This window comes from Mustelus asterias, chromosome 24, assembly GCF_964213995.1.
Source record: "Mustelus asterias chromosome 24, sMusAst1.hap1.1, whole genome shotgun sequence".
Taxonomy (NCBI): domain Eukaryota; kingdom Metazoa; phylum Chordata; class Chondrichthyes; order Carcharhiniformes; family Triakidae; genus Mustelus; species Mustelus asterias.
Window position 1 is genome coordinate 25,766,059 of NC_135824.1, and position 15,087 is coordinate 25,781,145.

At 40.8% G+C, this 15,087-nt stretch overlaps 1 protein-coding gene across 16 annotated transcripts in view; it reads left to right on the forward strand.

Annotated features, from left to right (window-relative positions):
* The window catches only part of LOC144511288 (myocyte-specific enhancer factor 2A-like), a 229,088-nt gene that overhangs the window by 94,112 nt on the left and 119,889 nt on the right, over nucleotides 1–15,087 (forward strand). For all 16 annotated transcript variants that reach the window (XM_078241493.1, XM_078241489.1, XM_078241502.1 and 13 more), the window contains exons 2-3: nucleotides 2,771–2,963; nucleotides 10,183–10,386. In XM_078241493.1, the coding sequence (XP_078097619.1) occupies nucleotides 2,910–2,963; nucleotides 10,183–10,386 (258 nt within the window). In that variant the 5' untranslated portion in view covers nucleotides 2,771–2,909. The remainder of the gene's footprint in view (nucleotides 1–2,770; nucleotides 2,964–10,182; nucleotides 10,387–15,087) is intronic.

The following is a 15,087-nucleotide window of genomic DNA, read 5'->3' on the forward strand; positions in this document are numbered from 1 at the left end:
AACTTTTAACTCCACAATATTGCATAGAAACAAGAAGCAGGAGTAGGCCATTCAGCCCTTCGAGTCTGCTCCGCCATTCATTTTGCTCATGGCTGATCATCGAATTCAATATCCTGATCCCCCTTCCTCCCATATCCCTTGATCCCTTTAGCCCCAAGAGCGATATTTAATTTCTTCTTGAAACTAGACAACAATTTTGCTGAACTCTACCCCTGTCTCAGCTCACCTACTCTTGAAGCCATTGACCATGCATTTGATACATTCCAGGGGCGGACTTTAATTCCCTCCCAGTGGTGATTTTGGAGGCAGTGGGCATTTAACTGCATGAGCGTGTGCTGTGTTCCCACCTCTGTCTAATTAAATTTGGAGCTGGAAGGTTCGTGGACGGCTTCCACACGTCATTGAGACCCTAAGTGGCCCATAATTAGTCAAACAATGGATGGGGCAGTCGCCATGCAGGGAGCCCAAAAAACAAACCTTGTTAGGCTGGCTTGAGGACTCCATTTTGGGGGGGGAAGGGGTTCTTCTTTTGATCGAGAGATCTGACATTGGGATGAGGGCTAGGGCGGTGGGGGAGCTGGTGTCCACAGCCACTGAGATCTATCCCTCTGCTCACTCTTCTGGCCTCCCTAGCAACTCCCCACTCCCCCGCCCCCCAAAACCCCCTCAAAGCTTCCCTGCCTTCATTCACATGTGGTCTGGACCTCTTGCTGATCCTAGGTCTCTGGTGGGCGCAATGTCAACAGCTGCCATTGTTTCCCCAGTAGCGCTAATGGCAATGCGGAATTGCCCACCACTTAACACAGGTCGACTTTCCCTAATGAATGTGACTCTCACCAGCTCTGCAACCAGCAGGTAAGACCCCATTGCCCAGGTTAAATTTGGCTGTAGGTTTGCCCTTCTGGTGTTTGGACAGTCCTATGAAATGATCCAAAACTCTACTGCTGTATCCTAACTTGCATCAAGACCTGTTCACTGGTTAAAGCCTTGTGCTAGCTGATCAACATTAGCTCCTGATTCACCAATAGCTAATGGTCAAAATGCTCATCCTTGTTTTGAAGTTCCTCCATGCCCTTGATCCCCCCTCTTTCTGCAGCCTCTTCCAGCCCGACAAGTGTTCAAGATTTTGGCACTTCTCCAATTCTGGCTTCCCGTGCATCCCCCATTTTAATTGTTCCATCATTGGTGGTCATGTCTTCAACTGCTTCGGCCTTTGGTCTTTAATTCCCTCCCCAAAGCTCTCCATCTAAGATGTCTCTTTAAACGTGGCACTTTACAGAAAAATATCAGCTTGTTTGGCTCATTTTCAATTTTCTATTTGCTACATTCCCTGTAACGCACCTTGGGATTTCTTTTTACATTATAGGTGCTATATAAGTTGCAAGTTGTAATGAATGTATAACTTCTCATTTGATAGATCAGTGGGAATCAAGCTGATGCAGCCATTTATAGATTAAGAATTGGATTGTAGATTGGAAAAAATGACTTCAGTGCTGTGAAAACTAAATCAATAACTTCTTGACAGGAAAGATTAATTTCACTGTAGCCTGTTGGTAAATATGAAGAAGTCCCAGTCATTTAGCTGTTTGGCTTGATGATCACGTTTGAGAAACATCGAGGTAAACTGATGTTTGGGACGCTGGTAAAATAGTTGGGAATCTTGAACAAAACTTGTTCCTGCTTGTCACCAGCAATTTGCATGTTGGCACGCGGTCTTTATCTGCTCACTGATGGAATGTTGTTAGCAATCAGAGAAAATTCTTGCAAAGAGAAATGTCTTGCTGTATTCCATCAGAATCAACCTTGCTATTTGCAGAAGGCAACATGCAGCTTGTTCCCATATTCATGTATTCAATTCAACCAACTATCTTACATTTCAAATGTTGACATGATCTCTCTTTCAGTTCCCAACACTGATTGTTTCACAGCATTACCAATTCTTTTATGTGGAAAAATAAAGATGTTTTTTCTGATGTCTGCTCGTAAACCTTCCTTACTTAATCGGAATTTTCTGCATCCCTTTAATTTTATTTATTCATTCATGGGACATGGGCGTCGCTGGCTTGCCAGCATTTATTGCCCATCCCTAGTTGCCCTTGAATTGAGTGGCTTGCTAGGCCATTTCAGAGGGCAGTTGAGAGTCAACCACATTGCTGTGGCTCTGGAGTCACATGTAGGCCAGACCAGGTAAGGACAGGAGATTTCCTTTTCTAAAGGACATTAGTGAACCAGATGGGTTTTTCTGACAATCGACAATGGTTTCATGGTCATCAATAGGTTCTTAATTCTAAATATATTTTTTATTGAATTCAAATTCTACTATGTGCTGTGGTGGGATTCGAACCCAAGTCCCCTGAACATAAACTGAGTTTCTGGATTAATAGTTTAGCAATAATACCACTAGATCATCGCCTCCCCTTGTTCTATTATCCTCAGTCACTAGAACGAATCTGTTTCCACTACTCCAGCCCATCCTTCATAATTTTACACACCTTTATCAAATCACACATTAATCTTTATTTTAATGTAAGTTGTCACAATTATTTTCTGAGTCTTTCTCCATATTTTGTATTTCTTTACTCAAGCAGCATCCGATTGAATTCTTTTGATGCTACATCTGGTTGCTCCATCTTTTGGGATTTTTCATTTTAGGTTTGGTTTTATCTGTTGTCTCTTTTTTTTAAATAAAAAGTTTAAACCTGCAAGAAAGTGAGTTCCCATGGCAACATTTTTAATTTATGCATCTTTTTATTTTCTTTACTCACTCTAGGCTTTGGCAGAGGAGCTAAACTGACCAGGTCTACAAGAAGAAAGCCAAAAGGAGAAGTCTTGTACCATGCACTAGAAGAATATTAAATACTGACAAGGCTAGGATTGCACACTGATTTATTGGAGACAGGAAGTTGAAGATGGGGCGGAAAAAGATTCAGATTACGAGGATTATGGATGAACGTAACAGACAGGTAAGGAAAGGGGGAGTGTGGAAATTTGAGGAATGGTCTTGTTGCACTTTCAAACCCATGTACCTTCTGAGACATTCTTTGACTCAACTACCATTTTATTATAGCATAATCAAGAATGCTGGAAATATCCCGCAGCATCTGTGGAGAAGTTTTATCGCATTGGTCTGTTTGGTTGGGTGTATAGTTTAACCATGACTCAAATGTATAATGACTGTTGAGATTTAGCTCCAGGATGCTTCAGAACCTCACATTAAGTACTCTTCATAGCTGCCTTTTTTCATAATGGAGAAGAGAAAATCTGCAAATGGGACTAGATCAGACATATCTGGCTTTTAAATCGTTCGTAGGTTCATGCCTATGAACTCTTGACATATCGCAATCTTTCCTACTGATCTCTTAATACTTGAAATTAAATGTGATTTGTACTATTGACATGTGACTGGGTGCAATTGTCATCAGCCCATTAATATTACCGCTTGGAGCTAGGAGTAGGATTGCTAAATGATGCTGTCTAATTATTTATGTTGACGCGTTCAATTCTGGATTCTGAGTCAGCCTTAATTTTAAGTGAACTTATTCAAATATTAATTTGCTTCTGCATACAGCCAGCTCTTTATGCCATCCATTCTGTTCAACATATATATGAGATTTTTGAAAAATTGTTTGCAACTGAGACACGAGTGTGTACGTCTGTGTGTGCGGTAACAGAAAGGTGCCCTTGGGAGCTGAACACGGAGAGCTGGCCTACAAGGTTACTTCACTCTGTGCCAACATAGATTTGCATATTAAGGAATGGAACACAGCACAAAAATGGTGCAAAAGTGTATGTCTCTCTTTTTATTCCTCTGCTGCAGTAAGGTTGGAATAAATTAGAATTATTTTACCACATTTTTCTTTTTATCTTCCCGTGCCTGCGATCTATTACATAGTGCCCGTGTGACGGACCTTTAAAATTTCAGAAATGGAAATGCGTTGCACGCATGAACTTGTCCAAGCAGATTTTCTGTTTTGTGGTTGAAATAAGGAGCAATGTTGGAGAGATTTTGGGTGTAGTTTTGACCTAGTTTGAGGGGGTCCAAAACCAAGCGGGTTCAAGTCAGTGGCCCACTTTACGCTCTGCCCATTTTACCCTCCATTGAAACCAATGGAGACTACAATCAGGTGGCGGCTACTCGATCAAGCCTGCTTCTTGCTCAGGGGCTAGGTTTGAATAAATGGTGTTGATATCTATTTGATTCTCTGCTGCTTTGAGTGTAATCAAAGTACTTCAGTTGGGAATGGCTTCTGAATCCCGAAGGCTTGGGTTCAAACCCATTTTCAGGCTGATACTTGGGTGCAATGCTGATGGTCCTCTATTTGGATGAAGAAACATGACTGCTCTTGCAAGAAATGAGTACCACGCATGTATGTATAATGAAACCCAATCAATCAGTGATAAAAACAGTTACAGCAAGCATTTTCTTTTTGTTTTGCATAGCATGTCGAAGCACTGAATTAGATAACTGAAGTTCGCACTGAATTAGATAACATGAACCTACGAATCTGCAAAATAGAATTAAACCAAAATAAAGCCTTAAGAAAATGATTGTCAATGAATGATTAGTTTGTGGAATATATTGATATTGTACTGATGTTGTACGACAGGTTAAAGAGATGTGTTAAATGTGACATCTCTTTAACCTGTCTTAATGCTCTCTCCACTCACATTGTCTGTACCTTTAAGACTTGATTAGTTGTAAGTATTCGCATTCCAACCATTATTCTGTAAATTGAGTTTGTGTCTTTATATGCCCTGTTTGTGAACAGAATTCCCACTCACCTGAAAAAGGAGTTTAAGGCTCCGAAAGCTAGTGGCTTTTGCTACCAAATAAACCCGTTAGACTTTAACCTGGTGTTGTTAAACTTCTTATTATGATATTAGGGGGCAGGGGCGGGATGGTGGTGAAAGCAGACCAGTGTGGTTAGTTTTTGGGTTACTTTTGCAAAGAACCAGTACAAATAAAACCGGCCAAATGACAGCCACCTGGCCTGTAAACATACATAGCAATAGGCTGCTGTGATTTTTAAAAATTGTGCCTCGGAGCAAGTTATCAGTGTTAGGAAGGATTGTACTCATGCCGCAGCTGTACAACATCAGTACAATATCAATATATTCCACAAACTAATCATTCATTGACAATCATTTTCTTAAGGCTTTATTTTGGTTTAATTCTATTTTGCAGAGTTGCGAACTTCAGTTATCTAATTCAGTGCCTCGACATGCTATGCAAAACAAAAAGAAAATGCTTGCTGTAACTGTTTTTATCACTGATTGATTGGGTTTCATTATACATACATGCGTGGTACTCATTTCTTGCAAGAGCAGTCATGTTTCTGTCAACATCCTTGACGTCACCATAGAACTGGCTGCTGGGAGCTGAGATTTCAATGTGTTTTGGTCTGGCTACCAGTTGTAAACAAGGCAAGTGCCTTTTCTCCCCATTTACGCCACTCCCCCTCCCATTCCCCTTGCTGCCTTGTTTGCATTAAACAGAGAAGGTAGGCACGGGTAGATTTTTTTAGATCACGGTTTCTGCTGCCAACCATTAGGGTGCTGACCCCGCTGACAGCTGTGACGTTTGTTTCCCTTTACGTAACATTGGGAAGCTCAGAGTCCATGTTGGCTCTGATGTTGAGAGCTCAAAGAGTATTGCGTGCAAGCAGCTTTGAAGGGCTGATGAATAAGTTTAAATGAAAGGCAGTTTCTTTAAAGGTGGTCAGGTATGGGGATAACCGTATTGACGGCAATTGCGAAGGTTGTTAATGTTTTTCATGAATGTCAAACCTTTAAACGTTGAATTGTGTTGAATAAAGATTACCTGACAGGACCTGCAGGTTAGCACAGCAAATGTGGAGACAGTAAACAGAGTGTGGCTCCCACATGATACAGTGACATATTCCTGACTGGCAATAGCACAGAATTATAGAATCCTTACAGTGCAGATGGAGGCTATTTGGCCCATAGAGTCTGCACTGATGACAATTCCACCCAGTAACTTATCCCCATAACCTCACGTATTTACCCTGCTAGTCCCCTGACACTAAAGGGCAATTTAGCATGGCCAATCAACCTAACCCGCACATCTTTGGTCTGTGAGGGGAAACCGGAGCATCTGGAGGAAATCCCCCGCAGACATGGGGAAAAGGTGCAAACTCCGCACAGTCACCCTCGAGGCCAGAATTGAACCCAGGTCCCTGATGCTGTGAGGCAGCAGTGCTAGCCACTGTGCCACCCTGGTGGCATTCATGGTGTTGAAACCCTTGTCACAAACGGGAAAGGAAAACAACATGGATTCAGAATTGTCTGAGGTGCTTAATGAGCAGAAACCTGGTTAATGTGTAAAATCAGCAATATATGGAGTAGAATGACCTCAAATTCTTCTGGTTTCCAGAACAAACAGTTTGTGTTTTTGAAAAATGAATTATTGAGTAGTAATTGAACAAAACCAAGGGGAGTCTTATGTTCTGCTTTATTTGTTTTGTGAATATTTCCACTCAGTTATTTTTAACTGCAAACAAAAATAGATTAAATACTAAATTTAAAATCAGCTGCTCATAAGACAAACTAAGTATCTTAATTTTTTGAAGGGTGGGGAATAATGATGATTGTCCAGTAGTTTAGAAATACTCCTAACTAAATTAATCCAGACCTTGATCACACTTGTGAGATCATAAACTCCATAAGCTGGACTAAGTATGGGTCTTCTACTGGTGTGTCTCCCATTTAATTGCTTATTTTCAAAAATTTGTTCATGAGATGTGGGTGTTGCTAGCAAGGCCAACATTTATTGCCCTTGAGAAGGTGATGGTGTGCTGTCGCTTTGAATGGTGCAGGAACACCCATGGTTTGTTCGGGAGGGAGTTCCAGGATTTTTGACTAAGCGCCAGTGAAGGAACAATGATGTAGTTTCAGGTCAGGATAGTGTGAGACTTGGAGGGGAACTTGCAGGTGGTGGCATTCCCATGTATCTGCTGCCCTTGTCCTTCGAGGAGGTTGCAGGTTTGGAGTGTGCTGTTTTAAGGAGCTTTGCTGAGTTGCTGCAGTCGTCAGTGGTGGAGGGAAAGAATGTTCAAGGTAGTGGATGGGGTGCCAATCAAGTGGACCCATTTGTCCTTGATGGTGTCAAGTTTAAATGTTGTTGGATCTGTATTAATCCAGGCAAGGGGAGAGCATTCCATCGCACTCCTGACCAGTTCATCGTAGATTGTGGATAGGCCTTGGGGAGTCAGGAGGTAAGTTACTTTTGCAGAATTCCTAGCCTCTGACCCATTCTTGTAGCTACAGTATTTATTTGGTTGGTTCTGTTAAGTTTCTGGTCAATGGTAAGCCCCAGGATGTTGATAGTTAGGGATTCAGCGATGGTAATGTCATTCAAAGTCATGAGGATTTGGTTAGATTCTCTCATGTTGGAAATGGTCATTGCCTGGCGCTTAATGCGGAGAAGTGTGAGGTAATTCACTTTGGTAGGAATAACAGATGTGTTGAGTATAGGCCTAACGGGAGGACTTTGAATAGTGTGGAGGAGCAGAGGGATCTAGGTGTATGTGTGCATAGATCCCTGAAAGTTGGGAATCAAGTAGATAAGGTTGTTAAGAAGGCATATGGTGTCTTGGCGTTTATTGGTAGGGGGATTGAATTTAGGAGTCGTGGCGTTATGTTGCAACTGTACACAACTCTGGTGCGGCCGCACTTGGAGTACTGTGTGCAGTTCTGGTCCCCACATTACAGGAAGGATGTGGAGGCTTTGGAGAGGGTGCAGAGGAGGTTTACCAGGATGTTGCCTGGTATGGAGGGGAGATCCTATGAGGAGAGGCTGAGGGATTTGGGATTGTTTTCGCTGGAAAGGCGGCGGCTAAGAGGGGATCTTATTGAAACATATAAGATGATTAGAGGTTTAGATAGGGTGGATAGTGATAGCCTTTTTCCTCTGATGGAGAAATCCAGCACGAGGGGGCATGGCTTTAAATTGAGGGGGGGTAGTTATAGAACCAATGTCAGGGGTAGGTTCTTTACCCAGAGGGTGGTGAGGGATTGGAATGCCCTGCCAGCATCAGTAGTAAATGCGCCTAGTTTGGGGGCGTTTAAGAGATCCGTAGATAGGTTCATGGACGAAAAGAAATTGGTTTAGGTTGGAGGGTCACAGTTTTTTTTTAACTGGTCGGTGCAACATCGTGGGCCGAAGGGCCTGTTCTGCGCTGTAATGTTCTATGTTCTATGTTCTAACTGGCAATTATCATTCATGCCACATATAATCTCAAGCTTGAATGTTGTTCTGTTCTTGTTGCATATAGAGATGGACTGCTTCAGTATCTGAGCAGTCACCAATGTTGCTGAAGATTGTGAACATTTCCCTCCCCTTCCACCCCCGCCTCCCTTCATCTCATGGAAGGAAAGTCATTGTTGGGTGGGTGGCTTCCTGGCTGAATGATGGTAGAGAAGTGTTGGAGGAGGATGGTATGTGAAAAGCTGCAGACGGGAAGTGAAGGGATTGTTTACCTTGGTCGCTGTCACATAGGGTGTAATCCGTGACTTTGATAAGAGCCATTTTGGCTCTCGTGGACAAGATGAGCTTGGAGAGGGCATGAGGAGAGAAACTAGAGGTCAGTGTGAGTTCAGGGCGAGGGAGGAAGGGAAACTTGGCCCAGCAAGTGAGGAGAGAGGAAGGGAGGTGGCAGAGGCAGCTGAGCTGATCTCAATCTTAGCACTTATTGGAGATGAAAATAGGGGAGAGGGATTTAAGCAGTTGATGACTTTATAAAGCTGCTTAATACAATGCTTTGCACCATAAAATTATTTTCTTTTTGCCGACTTTCCTTCATTAAATTTCTTTATGTACTATTTTCAATGTTTTTGCATGGAGGCAAAAAGTAAATTTTGGCTCATATGACATGAGTATAATGGTAGAATAACAGGAGCCATGTGTGCTTTAACTTTCTGGAATTGGAGTGTTGTCATCTTCTGGATGAAACGTTATATAATTATATTCATTTTCTGAGGTCTATTGTAATTCCCCTTCTAATGAGCTCCCCAATGTGTATATAAACTGCTGCAGAATTTCCAATTTAAAAATCTAAATTGTTACTGAAATTTCAAAATGGACAAATGAGTTATTTAAATTGGCCACAATCCAGGAACCTTGATGAAATGTGATTGTATTGGACTTTGGGAGGAGAGCCAATGACTGTTTGTTTTTATTTCTTTTTTCTTTAAATTTCTGTTGTTTGTTTCCTGAAGTTGTTTGGTCATTGCTTGGGGTCACTTTCCGCTAAGCTGTCCAGTCATCCTATGTGACTCACTCACAGGGAATTTTGGTGGGCCGTAGAGCCCTGTGCTCCAATGTCAAGCAACTTGACCTTGGAAGCTACCACGTGTGAAGCCAAGGCTGTCCCTCAGCTGACAGTAACACATAGATGTTTCCAGGACCAGCCACTGGATAGCAATTAGAAATAAGAATTTCCCTGATTCTTCTTGTCCATCGCCTTGACTGAAAAGTAAGACACAGCAGGAGTCAGACCTTTTTTGGAGTCAATTACCCACAAATCAATCAATTGAATGTCATGGCGCATTGTCACTAAATTTTTATTCTCCATCTACATGAATGGGATGAAGTGACTGCCATAAGTAAAATTGTTAGTACTTTATTTATTTTAAAATCACTTTACACTCATTTCAAAAGAGGCACTTCAACATGACTAAATGGCAGAAATTTCTCAAAACTATTATGGAAATGGATGAATTTGATCAGGAGATAATGGGAATTAGATGGTGGGCATTAGGAAGTTGGAGGCAAATAGGTTAATTTAGACAGAAGGTATCTCTCACAATTTCATGGACATATCAAATATTCAAATACTATAGATGGATTTAAATCATGGGCATGTTACAGCGCAGACGGAGGTTAGATGCATTTTTGAAGGAAGAGACAATGAGTAGATATGGTAAGAAGTACAAGTTGAGATCCCATCAACTAGGAAAGAACTTTTGCGATGAATTATTTATTTATTGTTAAATTTCTTCTGTTTTTGTCCTATGTTTGTCTTTCTTTTTTAGCTAAGTGGACTATTTAAAAACCGTTATTTTAATCCCCAGGAATTCACACTGCCACTGTAGGGTTCTGCTACTTAAGTTCTTCAGATTTACAAAATTAGACGTAACGCTTTTCTTTTTTTTCCAATGCAGGTGACGTTCACAAAGAGAAAATTTGGATTAATGAAGAAGGCCTATGAACTGAGTGTACTGTGTGACTGTGAGATTGCTTTGATAATCTTCAACAGTTCAAACAAGTTGTTTCAGTATGCTAGCACTGACATGGACAAAGTTTTACTCAAATACACAGAGTATAATGAACCCCACGAAAGCAGAACCAACTCTGATATTGTTGAGGTAGGTGTCACACCATTTTAATTTACACATGAGGTGCCCATAATCCTTTTGTAACATGTTTGAATTTTGTTTACTTGAGTGGCTTTATTGGCTACCAGTGGGTTAAAATTACCAATAAGCCATTCAGTTTTTCCTAAGTGTTCTTGGATGAGAGCTGAGGTCTTTTAAGGTTTCTTTTTACTTTAAAGCCCTACCCCTGACAGCAGCCCGATTTTCAACAACAGCACTGCAAGGTAAACAAGATGGCACAGTTGTCCCTGGAGCCAATGTAAATATTACTGCTGGAGCTTGAGGCTATTTTATTCTGGTTGCAGCAAGCTGAGCGCCTCAATCTGCCCATACAGGCTTGTAGTCACTAGCCCATATTTACCTTCCTCGAACATAGAGAGGTTATGGCAACCACTGAACAAAATTATGAACCTTAACTTTAAAAAAAAAAATACATGTATGCAAAGTTGCACGGAGGGTTATTTTAATGTTCCAGTACTGTGATATTCGGAATACAAACGTGTTAGAAATCCAGAGTTCTGGGCACCTCGGGCAACCTCTTCTTCAATTAATATAAATGATAAGGAAAAGGCTTATAGAGGTGTGGAAGATATATTATGCATTCAAATAGATTGATGTATATGTGAGGCATCACAAATACCTGGATATCAGTAGTTGACAAACAAGATTAAAGAGAAGTAGACGACAGAGGGGAAGGGTTCCAGATTAAATGTGCACTCGTGGATTGGGAGCTTAGTCGTAATGACTAGATGGTCTTACTTGGGTATTAGAGTATTGGTGGAAGGCTCTACTCGAGTGGTATTATCACAATACTGTATGTAGTTAAGAAAGAAAATGTGGAGAGGAACTATGTTTCACTTATTTTCAAATGACCTCCCTTATAGGAGGGGTTATCTTAATGTCTGAGAGAATTGCCTCTAAGGAGGCCATGTTGCTGGATATCAGTGTGCAGCTGGGGATTATCACATTGACATTCTTTCCAAGCTGACAGTGATCAAGATCCATTGCAACTAGAAACCTCCAGCGCAAAATAGACTTTATTACTTTTTTACAAATGAAAGGAATTACAGAACATTAGGATTCTTCCGTATAGCTGATTCTGTCTAACTGGAAAACTACTCTTTTTGTGGAATTCTGGAAGTAACGCGTGACATTTTCATCTGCCGTACATCACCAAAACAAGGCTTCATAACGTGAACCATGTCACGGAATTATCCATTCAGAAGTAGAGTTTCTGAGGGCCGCGTAACTCTTACAGTGACATATCTGTTCCTTTTTTAAAATCAGGCCAATGAATCGTACTTGCCTGCGTCAGCACTTTCTACTGCTACTAGTTTCTAAAAATACATGAAAGATAAACATACTGGCCACGCCAGTCCAATAGTAAGAACCCTCTAAAATTAATGAACATGATGCACTGAAGGTTTATTCCTCGGTAGTTATTATTCTAGTGTTCTCCCTGTCATTTAGATGAATGAAAATAAGCATTTGGTGTTGTACGTTCCAATTAAAAGAGCGGTGTACCATATTTTTAAACTATCTGGATTGTAATTCTACTGCATCCTCTTCCTTCCTGAGGATATTGGGTTTTAATTTTGAAAAACTGTTTTGTCTCAATTTTTAAAATTTGTTTATTTTTGTCCTTTTATCTAAACCCTTTTGTACAATGGACCTTTGCTCTGTTGAATGGATGGCAAACTCCTGTCCTCTGACTATGTTAGTTTGGAAACAGTAAAAGTCAATAACAGTAGCGCCTGGTGATTACCCCTTTCTGTTTATTTATGAAATCCTCCTTCCTCACTGCCCGGCCTCCCAAGAGTATAGCTGAGAATGCGACTTTGTCATGAGGAATGCTTGGTACAATCCTATGTCCTGTCATTCATCCCTACTTTTGCAAATATTTTTTAAAGATGTGGAAGTGCACGGTGGCACAGTGGTTAGCACTGCTGCCATACGGCGCCAGGGACCCGGGTTCAATTCCGGCTTTGGGTGACTATGTGGAGTTTGCACATTCTTTCCCTGTCTGTGTGGGTTTCCTCCGGGTGCTCCAGTTTCCTCCCACAATCCAAACATGTGTAGATTAGGTGGATTGGCCATGCTAAATTGCCCCTTTAATGTCCCAAGATGTGTAGGTTAGATGGATTAGCCATGGTAGATGTGTGGGAGGGGGGGGGTGGAAGAGGGCCTGGGTAAGATACCCTGTCAGGGAGTTGGTGCAGACTTGATGGGCCGAATGGCCTCCTTCTTCACTGTAGGGATTGTATGAGGAGGATCTGTGGATCCATAGACTAACGAGGTCCACCTCTTTCCCCTCAACCACCCCGTGTCTGGATCGGTTAGAGCAACAATAACAATTCTGCTGTCAGGTGCCATATTAAAGCAGTTACCCATGACAAGGAAAATGAATGGTAAAGGCCTTAGATTAGTTTAATCTAGTACGCCTATGTGTGAAAACACAAATATAATTTACAAAGCAAAAGCATTTTGGGCAAAAAAAACAATCTCGAGAAGGAGTTATGTCTCAATCAATTCAGCCAAGTATCTTGACATCTCTGAATGACAGATCCACTACCATTTAAAATTTCCAGCATTTAAATTGCACACATGAACACAGTTTGGGATGAAGTAACACAGTTGAAGATCCTGGGTGTTTCCTTAAAAGACAAAACACTTCCGAATTTTCGAGACACAATCCCTGATTTTGCTCCCACTTGTTAGAATATATTACCAAGCATAAGCCACATGTTCATAATTTATTTTGATCTACTGATTATTTCCTAACATTTTTACTTGTGCTTTATTAGTTTTCTCTCTAACCACGAGCAATTAGGGTCCTCGTGGAGAAAGTATGAAAGCATTACGTTAATGCTTAAAGCTACATTGTTCTGGCAGATTTTAAGACAGTGTCAGCCTCGACCTTTGGAGCTAGGTGGTGGGAGTGGTTTAGTGGTGGCGATGGGGATTGAAGCATTTTTCCATAATAAAGTTGCTTTTGCTGCAATCCCAGTTGATGTTATAACTGCAGACCCCAGAATGGAACCCTGGCTCAAAAGACTAACTTTTTTATAAGAAAACGTTGTGGAAGCGTTAGAGGACGGCTAATTAGTTTTAAAAACAAGAACAATAACATTTATTAAACATGAACAGTTGAATTATGATACAATACTCCTTTTATTCCCCCCTAGCTTAACAAATACACACAGATTTTAATGTTAAACACAGATTACAAAATGTATCTTGAACTACAGTGCTCTCAGTCCCTTTAAACATACAAGTTAGCTGTGGTCAGATACACTCAGCTCTGAACCCATGTGAAAATCTGTGGATTTCTCCTCAAAATCCCCCCAGATGTTTGTCATATTTGAGTTTCCAAACTCCACTCCAAAAAACACACTTTAAAATCTTCTTCCACAACAATTCTTTCCATCAGCAGTTTGCATTCCGAAATCCAGCGTCTAAGTTTTCCAAATTATTCTTTCAAACAAAGCTTCGATTCCACCTTTTTAACAGAGGATCCAGCATCTAGGTTTTAAAACTGCCCATTTAGGATTTATTTGTCTTGCTTGTTGTACAAATTGTTCACAATTGCATTAATCATTGATTCCCAGACTGTATTAAAATAGCATCAAACTTTTGATTTACCTCTGAAGACTGCTTTCCCACTTTGATTGCTGTAGCTGTCCCTTTCACTCGCAACTCTTGGTCTGCTTTTCACCTGAATTTTCCTCTGAATAATACCTTGCTCAGCTTCTGGGTCTCTATTCTCTTAATTTCAGTTTTCCAAAAATATTCTTTATGTCCCAATTCCCTGGTTATCTGGACTGTGTCTGGTAATTTGGGAAGTCTGCCTTTTTCCAGCTCGTGTCCAGTTTCTCCTGGCAGAGTTGAGAGATGTTCACTCCCCAGTGTCTTATCTTAAATTGCAAAAAACATGATCTAAAAACTTAAATTCACTTTCCCCCTAAACGCTTCTACTTTCCTCAAAACTCTTTTCTCTAACCTGCAGTCTCACTTTCCACTCACCCAGCATAGTCTTGGTGTCTGAAATAAAAACAGAAAATACTGGTAAAACTCAGCAGGTCTGGCAGCACCTGTGGAGAGAGAAAGAGTGTTAACATTCTGAGATTGTGTTAGGACAACTGGCAAAACGGGTTGTGATGCTGTGGGTTTGACCAAAATTCACTTAATGGATTTTTCACTTGTCACTTTATCGTTTGCTTGGAACCTTTCATCAGACACTGAATATTTAAACACTTTGGCAAGAATGAACTGATCGAAGAGTATCTGTTTAGATTTGTGAATTGTAAGTCATGTCTGATTAACATAACCAAGAAAGACACATCAGAATATTTTCTTAAGCGAGAGAGACTAAGAGCTGTAGAGAATTAAAGGGATTTGGATGAGGACTTACACAAATCGTTCGAAGCTAATGCGCAGGTACAAGACATAACCAAAAGCCCGATGAAATGTTGTCACTTATCTCGGGCGAATTGGAAAACAAAAATGAGAAGTGATGATTTAGTTGCAAAGGACCTTGGTCAGACCCCATCTGGAATAAAGGAAAGATGCATTGATCTCAAAAAGGGCCCAGTGCAGATTCACCAGACTGATGACCAGACTTAAAGGAATAAATTGTGATGATGATGCATATATTTGACTTGTATTCCCTGGAATTTATCAGAAGAATTATCT